The sequence below is a fragment of the Rhinoderma darwinii genome, chromosome 3 (assembly GCF_050947455.1).
Source record: "Rhinoderma darwinii isolate aRhiDar2 chromosome 3, aRhiDar2.hap1, whole genome shotgun sequence".
Taxonomy (NCBI): domain Eukaryota; kingdom Metazoa; phylum Chordata; class Amphibia; order Anura; family Rhinodermatidae; genus Rhinoderma; species Rhinoderma darwinii.
The window spans coordinates 245,809,379-245,830,125 of NC_134689.1; the positions used below are offsets into that span (position 1 = coordinate 245,809,379).

At 40.0% G+C, this 20,747-nt stretch overlaps 1 protein-coding gene across 2 annotated transcripts in view; it reads right to left on the reverse strand.

Moving 5' to 3' along the window:
* The window catches only part of SCAPER (S-phase cyclin A associated protein in the ER), a 217,718-nt gene that overhangs the window by 157,806 nt on the left and 39,165 nt on the right, over positions 1–20,747 (reverse strand). For both annotated transcript variants that reach the window (XM_075857645.1, XM_075857644.1), the window contains exons 7-8: positions 20,534–20,694; positions 18,807–19,072 (exon numbers count right to left, since the gene is read on the reverse strand). In XM_075857645.1, coding sequence (XP_075713760.1) covers positions 18,807–19,072; positions 20,534–20,694 — 427 coding nt within the window. The remainder of the gene's footprint in view (positions 1–18,806; positions 19,073–20,533; positions 20,695–20,747) is intronic.

A 20,747-nucleotide genomic window follows, 5' to 3' on the forward strand; every position in this document is an offset into this window, starting at 1 on the left:
TTACATAGTTAGTACGGCTGAAAAAAGACACATGTCCATCAAGTTCAACCAAGGGACGGGAAAAGGGAAGTAAAAAATTTCTACACATAGGAGCTAATACTTTTTTGTTCTAGGAAATTATCTAAGCCTTTTTTAAAGCCATCTACTGTCCCTGCTGTGACCAGCTCCTGCGGTAGACTATTCCATAGATTCACCGTTTTCACAGTAAAGAAGGCTTGTCGCCTCTGCAGGTTGAACCTTTTTTCCTTCAAACGGAGGGAGTACCCCCTTGTTTTTTGAGGGGGTTTTACAAGAAATAGGATTTCACCCTATTTTTTGTATGCACCATTCATATATTTATATAAATTAATCATGTCCCCCCTTAGTCGTCTTTTTTTCAAGGCTAAATAGGTTTAATTCTTTTAATCTTTCCTCATAACTTAGATTCTCCATGACCCTTATTAGCTTTGTTGCTCTTCTTTGTATTTTTTCCAAATCCAGGGCATCCTTTCTATGAACTGGAGCCCAGAACTGAACTGCATATTCTAGATGAGGCCTCACTAATGCTTTGTAAAGTGGTAATATTACATCCCTGTCCCGCGAGTCCATGCCTCTTTTAATACACGACAATATCCTGCTAGCCTTTGAAGCAGCTGATTGACATTGCATGCTGTTATTTAGTTTATGATTTACAAGTACACCCAGATCCTTCTCAACAAGTGACTCCCCCAGTGTAGCTCCCCCTAGGACATATGATGCATGCAGGTTGTTGGTACCCAGATTCATAACTTTACATATATCTACATTAAACTCCATTTGCCAACTGGATGCCCAAACACTTAGTTTGTTTAAATCCGCTTGCAATTCACGAACATCTTCCATAGACTGAACTATATTACATAGCTTCGTGTCATCTGCAAAAATAGAAATAGTGCTATTAATCCCTTCCTCTATATCATTAATAAATAAGTTGAATAATAGTGGTCCCAGCACGGAACCCTGTGGTACACCACGTATAACCGGGGACCATTCAGAGTAGGAATCATTGACCACAACTCTCTGGATACGGTTCTTGAGCCAATTCTCAATCCAATTACAAACTATATTTTCTAAACCTATAGTCCTTAATTTACCCATTAGACGTCTATGAGGGACAGTGTCAAATGCCTTTGCAAAGTCCAAAAACACTATATCCACAGCGGCCCCTCTGTCTAGGCTTCTGCTCACCTCTTCATAAAAACAGATCAGGTTAGTTTGAAAACTTCTGTCATTAGTAAAACCGTGCTGGCTGTCACTTATAATACTATTTTTTGTCACATAATCCTTTATATAGTCCCTCAAACATTTTCCCCACGATGGATGTTAAGCTTACTGGTCTATAATTACCCGGCGAAGACCTAGAGCCCTTTTTGAAAATAGGCACATTTGCCCTGCGCCAGTCCCTTGGCACTATACCAGTCACTAGAGAATCACTGAATATTATGAAAAGGGGGACAGAAATAACTGAACTAAGCTCTTTAAGAACTCTAGGGTGTAACCCATCTGGTCCCAGGGCCTTGTGCACATTTATTTTATTTAATTTAGCTTGGACCATATCTACAGTACATTCATCCAATTCAGTATATCAACTGATATATTAACAGCGCTGGCAAAGTAATAAACAGCCTGTTTAAAAACACACCGCACTGTCAGATATTTTATTGCTTTTTAAAATAAAAAACAGTCCAATCTTTCATTGCCTCTTTGACAATTTCCATTTAATCAAACGCGCCAAAAAACGTCCGAAAATGGCTCCCATTGATTTCAATGGGAGACTGAGGTGCTTTTTTCCCGCGAGAGGAAAAACCGGCTCGCGGGAAAAGAAGGGACATGCCCTATTTTCGGGCGTTTACTCCTCTGACCTCCCATTGACATCAATGGGAGGCAAAGAAAGCGTATTTCGCTGCGTTTTATGTCTGTGGCGCTCAATGGCCGCGGGCGAAAAACCCTGCAGAAATCGGCATACAGGCAGAGCAAAATCTGCCTCAAAATTCCAAACAGAATTTTGAGGCAGATTTTCCTCCTGAAAAAACTCAGTGTGAACCAAGCCTTAGGGAATCGTAATATAAATTTCCCAAAAATGTTGCTGTTAATGCAATTATTCTAGGTCACTGTCACTGATTTGAATCATTATTTTCTTAGAATGCGGTGTTATATTTTCAGTACCAGCAATCTCTGAGCCATGCCAAAGGGGATGATAGAGAGCTCTATGGAGCTCTTTCGTCCTGGTCTGAGATCGCACACTTCACCAATGTGATCTACTTACATGTATGAATGACATATGTCATTTTGACTGAACGTCCCCTTTAATAATAGCAATTCCTTTCTTCCACACTCAAATCTCTACAACCAATCTCCTTACTAGTCAATTCAACTCTACATTAATATCAAGATAGTTTTCACTTATATACTGTAGACGGAGTATTAAATCAAAAAACCACAAAGATTTTGGATTTCCTTTTTTGTACTTCTACAAACAATGAACAGTGCACACAGCTCTTTAAAACATAGCTTTTATGCCAAATCCTATTTCTTCATTGAAGGTTTAACCTGCTTACAGCAAATATCCTCAGCGGTTTGGGAAGTTTTCCGGAGCAAACCTTGGAATGACATGAAGGTTTTTCAATCCTATTACTCATTGAGACTCTGCCAAAGATTGTGCCCTGTAATCCCTAGGATGTTCTCTGCTTCTGTGCCTCCGCTGGTGAAGACTTCCTTGAAAAACATGTTTTATACAATGATATTATTCACCTGAAATCTTTTATTTACTATCACACTGGGTCACAGACCCTTGCCAGTACAGGCCTCATTTTTGACCTATAAAGAGAATTAATACACACAAGGATCACTTATTTTAACTTAAAAGCTTATATTGCTTTATAAAGGCTTGGTTTGCGTTATTTTTTTTTTGGTGGGGGGGGGGGGGGGGGGGGGGTGGTGATTGCGATATATTTCTTTGCAGCTGAAGATATCATTATATCAGACTAAATTTGTTTTTCGAGCCACCAACCACTGACCTTAAAGCAGATGTCACCATACTTTGCTGTACTGTTTAAGGACAGCATAGTCTGGGGACAGGTCCTCTCTACTATTAGTATGCCGGTACATGGCAGCCATCAGTCTCTGGTGAGGAGAGGCGGGGGAGCGCTCCACTCGTGAATGGAGCAGCTCAACTGTTATTAGCCAAACGACACCGTATTTTTTGGCTCTGTAAAGAATAATAGTAGAGCAGAACTGTGCCCATTGTATGCTGCCCTTAAACAGGGCAGCATTGTACAGTGACAGATCCACCAAAAATGAGATGATAATGACAGATCGTGTAAATAAAAATACTGGTGATAGAACTGATGTAGGCTGATGCATTTTGGTATCAGTTTGAGTCCCAAAGAAATTAATAGATCCATAATGATCAGATTTTTTTTTTAACAGAATGCTAAAGAAAAAAAAACCTGCTAGGGCGATCCTAGTCTAAACGTTAGACAATGCAGAGTTATCAAAACGGTCTAGCAGTACACTAGCCTAGTTGCCCATAGCAACCAATCAGAGTGCAGCTTTAATTTTTCCAGGGCAAGTTTAGAAATAAAAGATAAGCTTTAATTGGCTGGTATGGGCAACAAAGCCAAATTGTAGGGTCAAATTGTTTTGATAAACGAGGGATTTCGGCAGATATAGTAACAGCCCTAGTGGTGCTCCATTCTCTCCACCGGTGTATCATGTACTATATTAAAACAACACCAGTTAGGCTACATTCACATGACAGGGAAAAACGGCCTTGTGGCAGACCTTTTTTTTTACGTCCGTCACACGGTCGTTTTAAGAACAATGTAGTTCTATGGCTGTATTCACATGGCCGTTTTGTTTTTTTAAAAGCTCCCGTGAATACTGTCCATCAAAAAATAGGACATGTCCAATTTTTGGCGGTTTTCATGGCCCGACAGCCCCCATAGAACTCAACGGATCAGTTTTTAATGGCCTTTTTTCAGGAATCAATCCTTGTGACGGCCATTAAAAACTGATCCTTGCCCTCACAAGTGGACTGCCCAGGGATATCGCTACTTTAAGCGCTCAGCCTGGGGAAGCCCGTGACGTCTCTGTCCATATATGGACAGTGATGCCAGGGCTTTCAACTATGGTGTCCCCGGCCAGAGCATCGCAAGCTCTCTGGCTGGGGACTCCTGTCCTGGGAAAACACTTGACGTACATATCCATATATGTCCAGTGACGCTATATATGGACAGTGAAGTCACGGGCTTTCCCGAGACAGGCCGGGGATTCTGCTCCTGGAGGAGCCCCTGGCGTCACTATCCATATATGGACAGTGACATCAGTGGCCCCTCCAGGAGCGGAATCCCCGGCCAGAGCATAGGCAGCGCTCTGGCTTGGGATTCCGCTCCCAGAGGGAGCCCCAATGGTGTTCTATCTACAGGGGGTGTGTGGTGCTATCTACAGGGGGTGTGTGTGGTACTATCTAGGGGGGTGTGGCGCTATCTTCAAGGGGGCTGTGGCACTATATGGGCACTGTCTAGAAGAGACACTGTGGCTCTATCTACATGAGTACTGTGTGTGGCGCTATCTACATGGCACTTTATATGTGGGCACGACGGCACTATCTACAGTGGGAACTGTGGCACTATGTGGGCACTATCAACAGGGGCATTGCAGCACTATCTACATGGGCACTGTGGAGGTTTCAGGGGGTTTTGACAAAAAAAACCCTGACAAATGAAATCCGTTTTTTTTAACAGCCATGAAAAACGGATGGCAAACGGATGATAAATGGCCATTAAAAACGGACAGACGGACTGGAAATGGATGAAAATTTGGAGACACACTGATGCAAAACAACCATCAAAAACTCAGTCGATCAGTTTTTAATGGCCATTTTTTTTCACTGTCGTGTGAATGTAGCCTTAGGTTGAGAAACCTGATAAACGTGGCACACGTTTACTTACACTATTTGACATGTCAGAAAAAAGTATTGCAGGGTTTAACACCTATGACCTTTGGCCTGAATGCCAGATCTTTTAATGTATTTACGCCAGAAAACTAGCATACATACATTGATTAATCTGCCACGTTGCCTAGAAATTACTCCTAGTAATATATTTAGATTATCGGCTTCCCTTTGTGTAAAACTATAATGTACGTTTAATGTTTGTCAACTGTGGAGATTTCTCGCAAACCACAATATTACAGCCATTGAAATTTAAGTAAAATGGATCAATCTCCTACTAATATTACATTTTTATGAGTACATCTTAGTAAAGATGTTATCATTCTTATTATTGGTATAAAATTCCTCAAGTATAAATAAGGCTCATTATGAAAAACATGCTATAAAGAGTGAATCCATAGGAATTCTACAGCAAAATAACCTGGCCTAAGAAACCAAGGAAGGCATACATCTGTACAGTGCTAGGAAAAGAAAAATATCAGGGGAAAGAAAAAGCAGGAATCCAGCGGGGAGCTGCCGCCATTAAGTAAGACTATAAAATTTGAATATTTGTTAAAATACAACGCGTTTCAAGACCGCTCCGGAAATGACTAATTTTCATTACCACCAATTGGTACCGTGCAGTCAAAAGTATACCAATTGTAACAGTGTAAAAGTGTATAACAAAAGAAATATATATTTTTTTATAAACTTTTACATTGTTACCAATTAGTAGTAATGAAAATAAGTCAATTCTACCTGATGAAGGGACTGGGGCGGTCTCAAAACGTGTATTTTTTTAAATAAATTTTCCCTTACTTGATGTGGCAGCGCCCGTTGGATTCCTGCTTTTACTTTACCACTTAAATTATTTGTTTAGTGGCCCCGAAACTAGAGGCCCGCTGGTTGGGGTACTTATCCCATCGTTTGGATATATTCCACTTTTTACATGTTACACAGTGTTGTACCTGGTCACTGCACAACGAACTCTGGTAAGCAAAATCGTATTGTTTTGCATGCTATTCATCCCGGATTTATGGCACTATTGAGCGCTTAATGTTTTTGTATTTTGGAAACGAAAAATGACAAACTTGAGTATATCCGGACAGATCAAAGATCTATGGGATCTACCAAGAGGAAGCTGTCATTCTAAATTGTCACATTTGCTCTAAGCGGTTTGAGCAGTATTCTGCCTATCAGTCTTGCTGATACAAACAAATAGAGAATTGGACAGTATTATTTACCATTATTGTTATTAATGTGACTGCTATATCCTCTTCTATAGTTATTGGCTGTATTTCTAAAAACTGTTCTAATAAGGAAGGCGGAGGGAGAAGCCTTATCGGGAAGATCGCATCACTGCCAGTTCTCTGACAAATCAATAGCTATTATATGAAGTTGTTTGGATGTTGATACAAACAAGTCACCATCCCCTTAGTGCTGAGTAATGAGACCAGTCCCGGCTGTACTGTGATCACTTACTAACGGGCCTGAAATAGTCAGCAGCCTTTGAGATGCAAAAATACCATTCTTTCTTAGTTGGCGAGACACCCCAGATTCATCTCTGCCTCACTATTTACCACCAGGTTTAAATGCATCATAACTCACCAGCAGTACAAGCAAATCTCTGACTAACCATCAAAAGAAAAGACGGCAACAATTCCGCGCTTGTCTAGAAAGATTCATTCCTTAAACTAGTATTTAGTTATTTTTGCCTATGCTAAGCGACTTGGCAAGACATTTTATTATGAATATACAAGAGTATAAACATGTAAACAGACACATAACATAAAATAGATCTCTCACTAGTGATGGAAACCAGAGCAGTGCACAATACAAGTGTTTAGTCTCAGATAAAATAAATTATCTACCGGTCTGTATGTTATGAAACGCATCATTTGTAACTCCTGCCCTCAAACGTTCTCCCTACAAAGACAAATGGAGAGGCTTTTTATCATTATTTTAGCCCAGCACATGTCCTAAACATATAAGCAACTTATATAAGTTTTGAAGAACAGAGATAACAAGATCAAAACTTTGACAAATTCTGCTTATGATGATTCTGGCAACAAACTTAAATAATTGTGGGGAAAAAAATTGTTTTTCTGACAACTTATCAATTTTAAAAATTAGACCAGTGCAAAAAAAATAATAATAAAAAAATCGGTAAGCAGACAAAAAATATTTATAAGAACCAAAATAAAAAGGACTATATACAGCAAATCCCAGACTGCAGACAGTCAAAGCGCTTAGAAACTTCTATGAGTCACGTTAATCTATGTAGAATAATCCCCGTGACTTGTTACTCAGAGGATCATCCATGCACCTGGAATGGACTTGTGACTCAATCCTCAATACCGGCAGTAAAATACAATAACATTAATTCTCATTCTTAGGCCCCATGCACACGACCGTGTCTGTAACCACGCTCCATGATTACGGGCACGGCGCAGAGAGTCGTCCGCATTTGTGGACCGTGCTCCCATTAAAAAGTATGGGAGCATCGTCCGTAAAATAAAAAAATAGGACATGTCCTATTTTTTATAGGTTTCTACGGCACAGACACCTTACCGTAAATATACGGGAAGGTGTCCGTGGACAATAGAAGTGAATGGGTCCGTAATTGCGGTCGCGCGCATGGAGCCGAGTCCCATATACAGTATACGAACAACTATCTATTTTTATGTTTAGCAATAAGAAACGTGTACAGAGTACGCCCGGAGGTGAAACAACTACAATATGTTTAAAGGGAACCTGTCAACGCTGTTGAGCCCCCTAAAACCCCTTCATACAGGGGCTAGAGAGACATTGAATAATAAAATGCATCTTAGAAAATTACGTTTTAATAACTCTAGAAGTAGAGGCATTGCTTTTATTACTGTATTACTTTAGAAGTGTCGGCTAGGCATTTCTTCACAGTATGTTCTGCGTCACTTCCCTGTCTGATGAAATGCCCTGTGGAAACTTCTAAAGTAATGTGAATGTTTTATTACCAATGTCATATTGTAGTTTGTATTCCACGTATGCATCTTCATTCCTTTTATTAAAAATCAAAGGACAAAATAAAAACAGATGGTAACGGACCTTAAAAGGTGCTGCGGGTCAAATTGCGATTTACTGCTGTGATAACGTTGTTTTCTCATTGTATACCAATTGACAGCGATGATCTCCTCACGGCCGCAACAGTCACAGTTTTGGCGCGATTCACGGCACAAAAAGAATTTAGACCACGACATATGAACCCAGTCCACTATCACAATGAGATTTGCATTTTTAATAACATAACTTATCAATACGGCTATATATTATTTCAAGTCATCTGAATTCATTGTCCCTATTAAAATGATCATCTATGTCAGTACCATGGACAGAGCACAGGACTTGCAGTATCATTTTCCTGTGGCTCCATCACATGTAACAATACAGATGAACTTTTATCTACAACCCTATGCAGTATTAATGACGCGTGATGAAAAAACACAGCTAAAAAACAAACAAAAACTTTACCTATTATCTAACCAGAGTTAACCTGGTTCTTACAGGATATGTAACATGTAATCACTACTCCAAGTGATGCTTACAGTAAAATGTCATGACGACTCATATAGAGACAATTCTATAAGAAACCGATTTAGGACACGGACACGGACACACACACGGACACACACACACACACACACACACACACACACACACACTTTTAGTGTATCATCTTTTTTTTTTTTACAACAAAAAACACATCTAAAAATCCTCAGCTCTTATTGCTATTGGTACATGCGTATTTTTTCAAAATAGTATGTTTTAGTATCTGCATTTTTACGCGTTGTTTTTCACATTGCAAATCATGTAATTCAAAGATCCCTCTTTGCAAAACATAATTTATTCTGAAAAACAGGCACACAAAAAAAACGCCATAAAAAACCCCAATATACTTTGACACATGCGTTTTTTGGATCAGGCAAAATAGGAAAACCTATGGAAGTCTGAGGAAGATAAATGCCAGCAACTGTCTGAAAAAAATACCAAACCAACCTTGCTTTAATTTGGAAAAACTACCAATGAACTTTAAATTACGTCCTAAAAACCACATTTTTTGTAGTGTGTTCAATATTTCACCATAACGTTCAGTTAGAAAAAATAAAGGAAAAAATAGCACAAAAAGCTTCACATCTGAATGTGACTGTACCACCCTTAAGATGTCTATGGACAATGCCTCGATGGAAACCAAGGGGCAAACTCTCATAAAGTTAGAATTCAAGACCTTTAGCGATGTTAATAACCAGTGTGCCACTTCATGGGTTCATTATCTAGCATACGTCTCAGAAAAACCGTGCACGTCAATCAGACATTTACATATGCCTAATAAGACAACCCGTTTGAGAAAAAGACTTACGGTACATGCCATGCATGTAAAAAAATGTTACCCTATTTTTCACATCCTAGCAGCATATTCTCCTGGAACTTTATTATACATTGCCTGTATGATGACAGATTGTGCACTATGGAAGGCTGCCATTTAAGAGATTTGTTTGTTGCTCTGACAACTGATCCTACTAATATGGCAGCAAATTGAACAGCATTTGGGTGGTTTCTATTGAAACACATGACATCATACAGAAGTCACATGTTTTCCAGAATCACAGTGGGCAGGGAAAAAGCAAGGGAGACAAAATCTGTGTCATACCTGAATTCGTGGAAATAGTGATCTAACAGGTAGTCGCTGTAAGATCTCTGTTATCTGTGATCGCCATATAAAGAAATGCAAGAACAATAACCTCCATTTGCTTCTATACCGTTGTTAAAAAACTTTCTGTACATGAGTGCTTTATAGTCATATGAAGATGACACAAGAGCTAGGGAATGAGGAAATTTTTTTATTTTTTTTAGCATCCCCTATATAAAGCTTATACGATTATAATATTACTACCAAAAAACATGTCAAATTTGTCCCGCAAAACGAAAAAAAAAATAATATATATACAAAAAGAAAAAACAAAAATACTCCAATTTAGACTGTGGCCTTCCAAAAGGTGAAATTTAGCTGTGGGCAAAATGTAACCCCTGGTAATGGAAGTACGGTTCTACTTTAGCAGTCAGTCAGGGGAATGGCTGAGTAAAGTGAGCATGAAATGAATTGCTGAACAGGATTTTTCTGTCACAAATCTATCTTATATTCAATTCTGAATTGGCTCCTTAAAAAGTTTTCATAGACATAATCAATATAATCATTAGCTTTTCATGTACATGAGACAACTTAACCCTCCCGCATAATAAAAACTGTCAATGTTGCCCATTGCAACCAATCAGAACACTTCTTTTATTTCTAATCCTGCCCTGAAAAAGTCATAGATTTTGATTGGTTGCTATGGGTAACAATGGACACTTTTTGGTAGATATTTTTATGATTGAGAGCCCGTTAATTTTAGGTTTAACTGCCTTTTAAGAAAAAATTAAACAGCCAAAAAACATTAGATAAAACCAGACAATTTCAGAGGGATTGGCTGACGCTCTAATGTGTATGAGGGCCTCCTGTCTCTCCCTCATTGGCAGATATTGGGGAAAAGAAGGATCGGGCATGGTGGATTTCAACATGCCCGTTCCTGTAGGAGATGAGGTGCTTCCAGAGAAGTCTGGCAGCAGTTTATTCCCTTCTCTCCATTGAAATGAATAGCCGAGCATGCATATTAATGGTGGAGTTGGAAGAACCAGCTTTGCGCTGTCTCATGCGTATGGCCACTTTCAGGCCTCATGCACACGGCCGCGATTGCATTTTCATGTTGTGCTCCCATACAAAGTATGGGAGCACGGCCCGTAAAATCGGAAAAGTAGGACATGCTCCATATTTTCCGGCATGGTTCTACGGCATGGACACCTATCCGTAGCGTTACGAAAAGGTGTCCACGGCCAATAGAACCGGGCGGGTTCGTAAATGCGGACCGTATTGCGGTCCGCAATTACAGAGTTTTTTTTACGGTCGTGTGCATGGGGCCTTACTGCGTAATCTTGTTTTATTTTTGACAACACTGGTCACTTTTTATTAGAACAGGTTTAATGCATGAGGCTTAAATTGCATGTGTTCTATGGTTCTAAACCAGCTGTGCCCTCTCATGGTTATTGTTCAGCATGTCCAGGCCCATTAGGCCATATTCACACACACACAGCAGATTTTGAAGCATGCTGTGGATTTTTAAATCTGAAGTTTTCTTATAATGTCGAATATTTGCTGTGAATTCGCAGAACAATCCGGGGTTGAAAAAAATCTGCAGCATATTCTCCTGCATAACCCTTTTTTTGTCGGTATCTCACTGCCCGTAGCATTACCAGGTTACTACCACACACAGCCGACTGTATGCCTTTAATCTCTGTCATCAGCCAGCTACAGGAAAATGGATGGCTTGTTCCCTATCAGTTTATTCTTTAGTAATCTGCTGCCAAATTAAAACAAAATTTTGGCTGTGCATTGAAAGTCCATCATTCATAGCAGAAATTTCCACTGCTGTTGTTATCCAGCTGGGAGCTCTTCTGCGCAAATATCTTGTGGCTGCCAGGCCCCGACATTCCAGCCACTGACTAGCGCTTGCTTCATTGTATAAATGACAAGCTTGGCTCAACATTTGGCCAAACTGACTGAATTTCTTAACTATTAATCCCTGGACCACCGCAGCAAACGAGTCTAATGACAGTCTAATTCTTAACCCCTTACCATCTACTCACTGTCTTTTAACATTGGGTGGCTTTACATGAGCTGAATATTCTGATTCTTATTAATAGTGATAATAATAGAAGGATATTTTGGTTATTTTAACCCAGCATTCAGGGAACAGCGGTGCAGAGTAAGAAAGATATTAAAGGGGAAACAGCAATATTTTATGAAGGGCAATTAACAGTATATAAGAGGAGCATCCTTTAGCTCAATCTTAGTTTCAGGACTGGGTTATTTTAAACCTTTAGGACTAGACACTGTTTAGCCAATTTTAGCATGCGTTCGTTAAACACCTTTTTTTCTCATTTTTATTTTTTCAAAATTTTTTAGCTCTTATTTTTAATTTTTAGGCTTATAGTTTGAAAAACACTAGTAAAAAAAAGTATATACTTTTTTACTTTCTAGCTATTTTTTTCTGTTAATAATATAGGGTTATCCAACAATAGACTTTTATTTTTGATTGTCATTATCTACTGTAAATTTTGAATAAATTACAAGTCTATTTCAGGGTAACTGGGTCGGGGCTGGCGGTACGAGGAGGGTGCATTTCATGTGTATTTTTTATTTCATTTATTTTTGTTTTGCTTTTTACTTACGTTTTTTATTATTATGGTCTGTCCCTCAAAAGTCAGAAAAGAGAGGGAAATTATTATTATTATTAGTTAATTTTTTTTTACACTATATTTTTCCACTGTTACAGTGGAAATCAGCCATGTGACAGTTGTCACTATTATGGCTGTGCTGGGTGTAGTTAGACCCAGCAGCAACCTCCCACTAAAGGCCATTCTGGCGATCATGTGACCAGTCACATACTCACCGAGACCAATAGAGGCAGCGCCGCTTCTGCTGCCTCTGTTCTATACAGTGTGTGCTGTGTATGTGAAACCAGCAGTGGAAACCTCTCCAGGGTTCCCGACATGAACCCAACATTCAGCAAAAGCCTGGGCTATAGATATACCATGGCACGAAATATAAGGACGTGAACTGCGGGCGGTCGCCAACCAGTTAATGTTAGTAATATATGGGTTTTGATTACCAGAAGTTAATCCGATAAATATTTCGGTAATGTGTGACCACAGCCTAATAAGGTTTCAAGAGAATAAATGTCGTCATAAGGTTCACAAAAACGTAAGCTGGCTATATACAGATGTTTCAACCACCTCCCACAACTCTTGATTCAAGTACAACCCCCTTCAAGGCCCTAAATAGGCTGGTCACTAAAGAGTTAACGATCTGTAGGCACTGCATATGCACATAGTATGGTGCCTATGTACAGCATACATTTCCCTAGAAGACAAGGTATGCTATGTACAGGTTGAGAACCTAGTCTCTCTGTACCCCAGGGGTTACATGCCATGCCTCTACAACTGTTTGCTATAATTTATTTATTTTTACTTGATTTTTTGGGAGGAAGATTTGAACTGCAAAAGAAAACATTTTATGACTATCATTAAAAGCCGAGTTGTGATGTATTTAACCCCTTCCCTCTTTGGCCACTTTTGACGTTCCTGACCGAGCCTCATTTTTCAAATCTGACGTGTCACTTTATGTGGTAATAACTCCGGAATGCTTTTACCTATCCAAGCGATTCTGAGATTGTTTTCTCGTGACACATTGGACTTTAAGTTACTGGCAAAATTTGCTCGATATGTTCAGTATTTAATTGTAAAAAACACCAAAATTTAGCGAAAAATTGCAAAAATTAGCATTTTTCTCAATTTAAATGTATCTGCTTGTAAGACAGGCAGTTATACCACACAAAATTGTTGCTAATTAACATCCCCCATATGTCTACTTTAGATTGGCATCGTTTTTTGAACATCCTTTTATTTTTCTATGACCTCACAAGGCTTAGAACTTTAGCAGCAATTTCTCACATTTTCACGAAAATTTCAAAAGGCCATTTTTACAGGGGCCAGTTCAGTTGTGAAGTGGCTTTGAGGGCCTTATATATTAGAAACCCCAAAAAAGTCACCCCATTTTAAAAACTTCACCCCTCAAAGTATTCAAAACAGCATTTAGAAAATGTCTTAACCCTTTACACATGTCACAGGAATTAAAGCAACGTAGAGGTGAAATTTACAAATTTCATATTTTTTTGCAGAAATAATTTTTAGTACAATTTTTTTTATAACACAGAAGGTTTTACCAGAGAAATGCAACTCAATATTTGTTGCCCAGTTTCTGCAGTTTTAGGAAATATCCCACATGTGGCCGTAGCGTGCTACTGGAATGAAGCACCGGCCTCAGAAGCAAAAGAGCACCTGGTGGATTTTGGGGCCTTATTTTTGTTAGAATTAATTTTAGGCATCATGTCAGGTTTGAAGGGCTCTTGTGGTGCCAAAACAGTCAAAATCCCCCAAAAGTGACCCCATCTGGGAAACTATACACCTCAAGGAAATGATCTAGGGGTATAGTGAGCATTTTGACCGCACAGGTTTTTTACAGAAATTATTGGAAGTAGGCCGTGAAAATTAAAATCAACATTTCTTCAAAGAAAATGTAGGTTTAGCGATTTTTTTTCTCATTTCCACAAGGACCAAAGGAGAAAAAGCACCGTAAAATTTGTAAAGCAATTTCTCCCGAGTAAAACAATACCCCACATGTGGTAATAAACGGTTGTTTGGAGACACAGCAGGGCTGAGAAGGGAAAGAGCGCTATTTGGCTTTTGGAGCTCAAGTTTAGCAGGAATGGTTTGCGGAGGCCATATCACATTTACAAAGCCCCTGAGGGGACAAAACAGTGGAAACCCCCCACAAGTGACCCCATTTTGGAAACTACACCCATTGAGGAAATTATCTAGGGGTATAGTGAGCGTTTTGACCCAACAGGTTTTTTGCATAAATTATTGGAAATAGGCCCTGAAAATGACAATCTAAATTTTTTTAAAGAAAATGTAGGTTTAGCTAATTTTTTCTCATTTCCACAAGGACTGAAGGAGAAAAAGCACCGTAAAATTTGTAAACCAATCTCTCCCGAGTAAAACAATACCCCACATGTGGTAATAAACGGTTGTTTGGAGACACGGCAGGGATGAGAAGGGAAAGAGCGCTATTTGGCTTTTGGAGCTCAAGTTTAGCAGGAATGGTTTGCGGAGGCCATGTCACATTTACGAAGTCCCTGAGGAGACAAAACAGTGGAAACCCCCCACAAGTGACCCCATTTTGGAGACTACACCCATTGAGGAAATTATCTAGGGGTATAGTGAGCAATTTGACCCCACAGGTTTTTTGCAGAAATTATTGGAAGTAGGCCCTGAAAATAAAAATCAACATTTTTTCAAAGAAAATGTAGGTTTAGCTTATTTTTACTAATTTCCACAAGGACTGAAGTAGAAAAAGCACCACAAAATTTGTAAAGCAATTTCTCCCGAGTAAAACAATGCCCAACATGTGGTAATAAACGGCTGTTTGGAGACACGGCTTGGCTTAGAAGGGAAAGAGCGCTATTTGGCTTTTGGAGATCACATTGAGCAGGAAAGGTTTGCAGCGGCCATGTCACATTTGCAAAGCCCCTGAGGGGACAAAACAATGAAAACGCCCAAAAAGTGACACCATTTAGGAAACTACACCTCTTGAGGAATTCATCTAGGGGCGTAGTGAGCATTTTGACCCCACAGATGTTTCATAGAATTTATTAGAATTGGGCAGTGAAAATAAAAACAATCCTTTTTCTTCAATAAGACGTAGCTTTAGCGCAAATTTTTTCATTTTCGCAACAAATAAAGGAAAAAAAAGAACCCAACATTTGTAAAGCAATTTCTACCGAGTACGGCAATACCCCATATGTGGTCATAAACTGCTGTTTGTGCACACGGCAGGGCTCAGAAGGGAAGGACCGCTATTTGGAGTGCAGATGTTGCTGGATTGGTTTCTGGGCGCCTGTGGGCCCAAAACAGTGGAAACCCCCCAGAAGTGACCCAATTTTGGAAACTACACCCCTCAATGCATTTACCTAGGGGTGTAGTGAGCATGTTAACCCTGCAGGTGTTTTGTAGAAATTAGTGTGAACTCGATGTTGCAGAGTGAAAATGGGATTTTTTCCACAGCTATGTGGACAATATGTGGTACCCGCTTGTGCCACCATAACAAGACAGCTCTCTAATTATTATGCTGGGTTTCCTGGTTTTAGAAACACCCTACATGTGGCCCTAATCTTTTGCCTGGACATTCGACCAGGCTCAGGAGTGAAAGCGTACCATGTAAAATTGAGGCCTAATTTGGCGATTTACAAAGTATTGGTTCACAACTGCAGAGGCTCAGATGTGAAATAATAAAAATAAACCCCTGGGAAGTGACCCCATTATGGAAACTGCACCCCTCAAGGCATTTATTAAGGGGTGTAGTGAGCATTTTCACCCCACATGTCTTTTCCATAAATGAATGCGCTGTGGATGGTGCAAATTAAAAATTTATATTTTTCCCTAGATATGCCATTCAGTGGCAAATATGTCGTTCCCAGCTTATGCCACTGGAGACACACACCCCAAAAATTGCTAAAAGGGTTCTCCCGGGTATGACGATGCCATATATGTGGAAGGAAACTGCTGTTTGGGCACGCTGTAGGGTTCAGATGGGAGGAAATGCCATTTGGCTTTTGGAGAGCAGAGTTTGCTTGGTAGTAGTTTTGTTTGGAGTCTTACTAATGTTTCCGTTTATAATGTGGGGCATATGTAAGCCGGGCGGAGTATATAAGGGGCATAGTCAGGTGGTATAATAATGGGGTAAAAAAAAACAATAAAATAATCCATAGATGTGTGTTACGCTGTTAAGCAATCCTTTCCGCACAGGCCGGTGTCGCACTGATATATGGCGTCCTTTCTTATGCCCCTTTTGGTCCACACTCCGCGCCTTTTGTAGTTTGGGGAATTTTGCTAGGAAGTGTTGTCCTGGTATAATACGGGCACCGTCGCTTCCAGCGGATATGTTTGGGCCCTCCCTTTCCTGGTTCCCTAATTTTAGGTCCTTGATAAATCGCCACTTCAAACAGAAGAAATGTTCCCCTCGGGCACAACTGCATATTTTTTTATTTCCTGACTTATTGGAGCCATAACTGATTTTATTTTTTCATAGACGTAGCGGTATGAGGGCTGGTTTGTTGCGGGACGAGCTGTAGTTATTATTGGTACCATTTTGGGGTACATGCAACTTTTTGTTCACCTTTTATCCTATTTTTTGGGATGCCAGATAAACAAAAAAACGCAATTCTGGCACAGCTTTTTTCATTTTTTTTTATACAGCGTTCACCACGCATTATAAACTACATGTTAACTTTATTCTGCGGGTCAGTACGATTCTGGCGATACCTAATTTATAGCACTTTTTATGTTTTACAACTTTTTGCACAATAAAATTACTTTTGTAAAAAGAATGTATTTTTTCTGTCGCCAAGTTGTGAGAACCATAACGTTTTAATTTTTTTGTCGACGGAGCTGTATGAAGGCTTGTTTTTTGCGGGACGAGCTATAGTTTTTATAGGTACCATTTTTGGATACGTGCGACTTTTTGATTACTTTTTATTCTAACATTTGTAGGGCAAAGTGACTAAAAAACAGAAACTCTGGTAACGTTTTTTACGGGGTTTTTTTACGCTGTTCACCGCGTGCAATAAATAATATAATATTTTGATACCTCAGGTCGTTACGGTCGCGGCAATACCAAATACATATGGTTTATTATTATTTTTCAATAATAAAGTACTTGATAAGAGTAAAAGGGGGATTGTGTTTTATTTGATTACTTGAAACTTTTATTGTTTTCAAACTTTTATTATGTGCACTTTTTTATACTTTTTTTACACTTTTTCTCAAGTCCCACTAGGGGACTTGAAGGTCCAACGGTCAGATTTTTTTTTTCTAATACATTGCACTACCTATGTAGTGCAATGTATTAGATCTGCCAGTCATTCACTGACAGCAAGCCGATTAGGCTTCGCCTCCCGGCGGGGCCTAAATCGGCTTCCGTAATGGCAGAGCAGGAGACCATTGTGTCTCCTGTTGCCATAACAGCAGTCGCCAGTCCTGATTGCCTGTCAGGGCTGGCGATCTGCTAGTAACCGCTACGATGCAGCAATCGCTTTCGATTGCTGCATCGAAGGGGTTAATGGCAGGGATCGGAGCTAGCTCCGGTTCCTGCCGTTACAGGTGGATGTCAGCTGTACAGTACAGCTGACTTCCACCGCTGATGACGCCGGATCAGCTCCTGACCCGGCGCCATCTTGCCGGCAGCTACGGAAGCCGATCAGGCTCCGCCGCCGGGCGGATCTTGACCGGCTTCGGTGCTAGGCAGACCGGGAGGCCAGTATTAGGCCTCCGGTTGCCATTGCAGCCACCGGAACCCAGGCAATTTCATTACTGGGGTTCCGATGAGCTGCAAACACCTTAAGTGCAGCGATCGCGTTTGAGCGCTGCACTTAAGGGGTTAATGGCGGGGATCGAAGCTAATTTCGGTCCCCGCCGTTACAGCCGGATGTCAGCTGTAAGATACAGCTGAGATCCGGTGATGATGGCACCGGCTCAGCTTCTGAGCCGGTCCCAAACATTCGGCGTACATGTACGGCAAGATGCGGGAAGTCAATGCTTTCCATGACGTACATGTACGGCAAATGTCGGGAAGGGGTTAAAGATTAAAGGACTAATGTACAAATGATCATTATATATTTTTATATAATATATATTTCTTATAAGAAAAATAAAGGTTACAAAGTGTAAGATCTAATGTGTGGATTTTGTCTGATGTTGGGTATATACGTGTAAGAAACTAACAAAATATTATTTACTGCTAATCCAGCAATTTTCTGTTCTTGTCAGGAAAATCTAAAAGCAGAGAAAACAAGAAAGCCATCTATGTGAATGAAGGAAAAGATCAATGATAAATGATTGATCTTGAGCAATAGGCAGCATCGGCAACATGAACGGTAAATGTAAATGCTGCTTCTTATAACATTTCAATTGACACACGGCATTACTGCATAGCGCAGGCTCCTGCGAGATCTGTCACTAGGTAACAATGACGCTCCTTGCCCAGGAGTAAGGAGTTTCCTAGTGGTGTGTAAATCGACAATTTTAGATTTAGACAAGTTAGTCAAAGTGCAGTAAAGCGCCACAGTTTACAGAAACAACCATAGCAATCAATGATGCACACAACCTCTACCTGAGTGATTTCCGTCAGTGGAATTTCACAGGGACAAAGCAATTCTTTAGGAGGTGGTTCAACAAGTACAGGAGGGAGTTCTGATTTTGTCATCCCTTCAATAGCCTCCACTAGAGATTTGGAACAGATATTCTCCTTGTCACTGTCATCTTTTAACTTATGTTCTATATCTGAAGGATAATCAGGCTTGATAGTCATAGCAGAAGATCTGGAACGAACAGGCCTTCCACGCTGAACAGTCTCCCATCCTTCAGCATCAATTCGATCTAAAGCAAAGGCAAATTTAAAGTAAAAAACATGCTGACAGAGACAAAAGGGGTTTCACGGGATAGGTGATAATTTGATAATCGCTGGGGCATCTCTGTGACCACCACCGATCGTAAGAATGTGAGTCCTGAGCTCCACGTTCCCCCTCACTGCTCGACCGCATAGAGGAGGACATTGAATGGAGTTGCGGACGAGCATATGCGCTGCCACTCAATTGAAAGTCTATAGGAATGACAAAAACAGCCGAGTATAGCACTCAGCTGTTGCCATCATTCTCATAGACATTAAATAGCGTGGCGGGCGAATACTCTGCCGCAACACCATTCAAGTTGCTCCTCACTGCACACCCTGGTGTGCAGTGAGGAGGATCTGTGGGTTCAGGACCTTCGTTCTCATGGTCAGTGGGGGTCCCAGCAATGGGGCCCCTAGCGATCAGAAAATTATCACTTATCCTGTGGATAGGTCATAATTTGTGATTATGGGAAAATCCTTTTAACCGTACATGACAAAAAAAAGTCTTTATCAACGAACCTAAATGTTACCAGAACATTAGGTTCCAAACTTGTAATGTCAAATGTAGGTAGAGGCAACTCACAATATCATAACAACATAAGAAAAAAGACAAAAGTGTATCCAGCTCAACAGAATATTCTCCAATGTTGAGCCAGAGGAAGAAAAAAAACCACCCTGTTGGAGCAGTAGTCAATTCGGGGGGGGGGGTTAGAATAAATCTAGTATCCATAACATGAACATTTGATATGGTAAGGTTTGGCTTCCATATCTTAAAATGGTGAAAAATAAGAACCTAGATACAATACGTAAAGGCTGTACCTGTACTATATGCCAGCGGTAGAGTATAGGGGCATAAATGAACAATTTATGTAAACCTCTGTACTTAATTGAGGATAAACTGCCTTCCGTTTATTGGAAACTTGATGGAATTGAGGTTTCCAAATTCATTCTGATTTAGGAAGGCCTTGTGGCGCTTTGCAGCCCTAAAGGTTAAAGGGCTTCTGGCTCCTTTAAGTCCTACTCGCCTTAACCATGCAGAGTATCCTGTAATTTTTTTCCATAAAGCAATTTTATGAAAAAAACAAAGACACAGAACTAGTGTTCCCATCTGGAGCCTGTCCACTTCACTTCCTTATCCTCGCTGATAGATTTATGACTAGGATAAAGTAGAGCGTTTAAGAGGAAGAAAGGGAGGTGTTCTGTAACAACTGTTCAACACCAGTGGAAAAAGGAACGCAAAACATAACCGCTACATTCATAAAGTCACCACCAACACATAAAAAAGCAAATGAAGATTCATTAAGGTACCTAGAGTAAGATTATATTCACATTCATTGAACACATTGAAAATAAAAAATACAGCAGTAGTAAATCTACTATACTTTTCACATACTGACCATCCAACTTTAACTGTAGGTGCCTCAAAAGGAGAAATTGCCATTACTCACCATTCTCATGCCGTGCTCTCTGTATTGGGGCTGATGTACATGGATGGACAATCTCCGTGACCTTATTACTTGCAGAAGCTCCATGATTTGCTTTTACTTTATCAGCCCAACTGACACCTGAATGAGTCAAACGTCCAGGAGTCAAGGTGAGCGAAGGTCCTCTGCAAATGTATAGTACATACGATATTATAGTATAATAGATATTAAACATCTA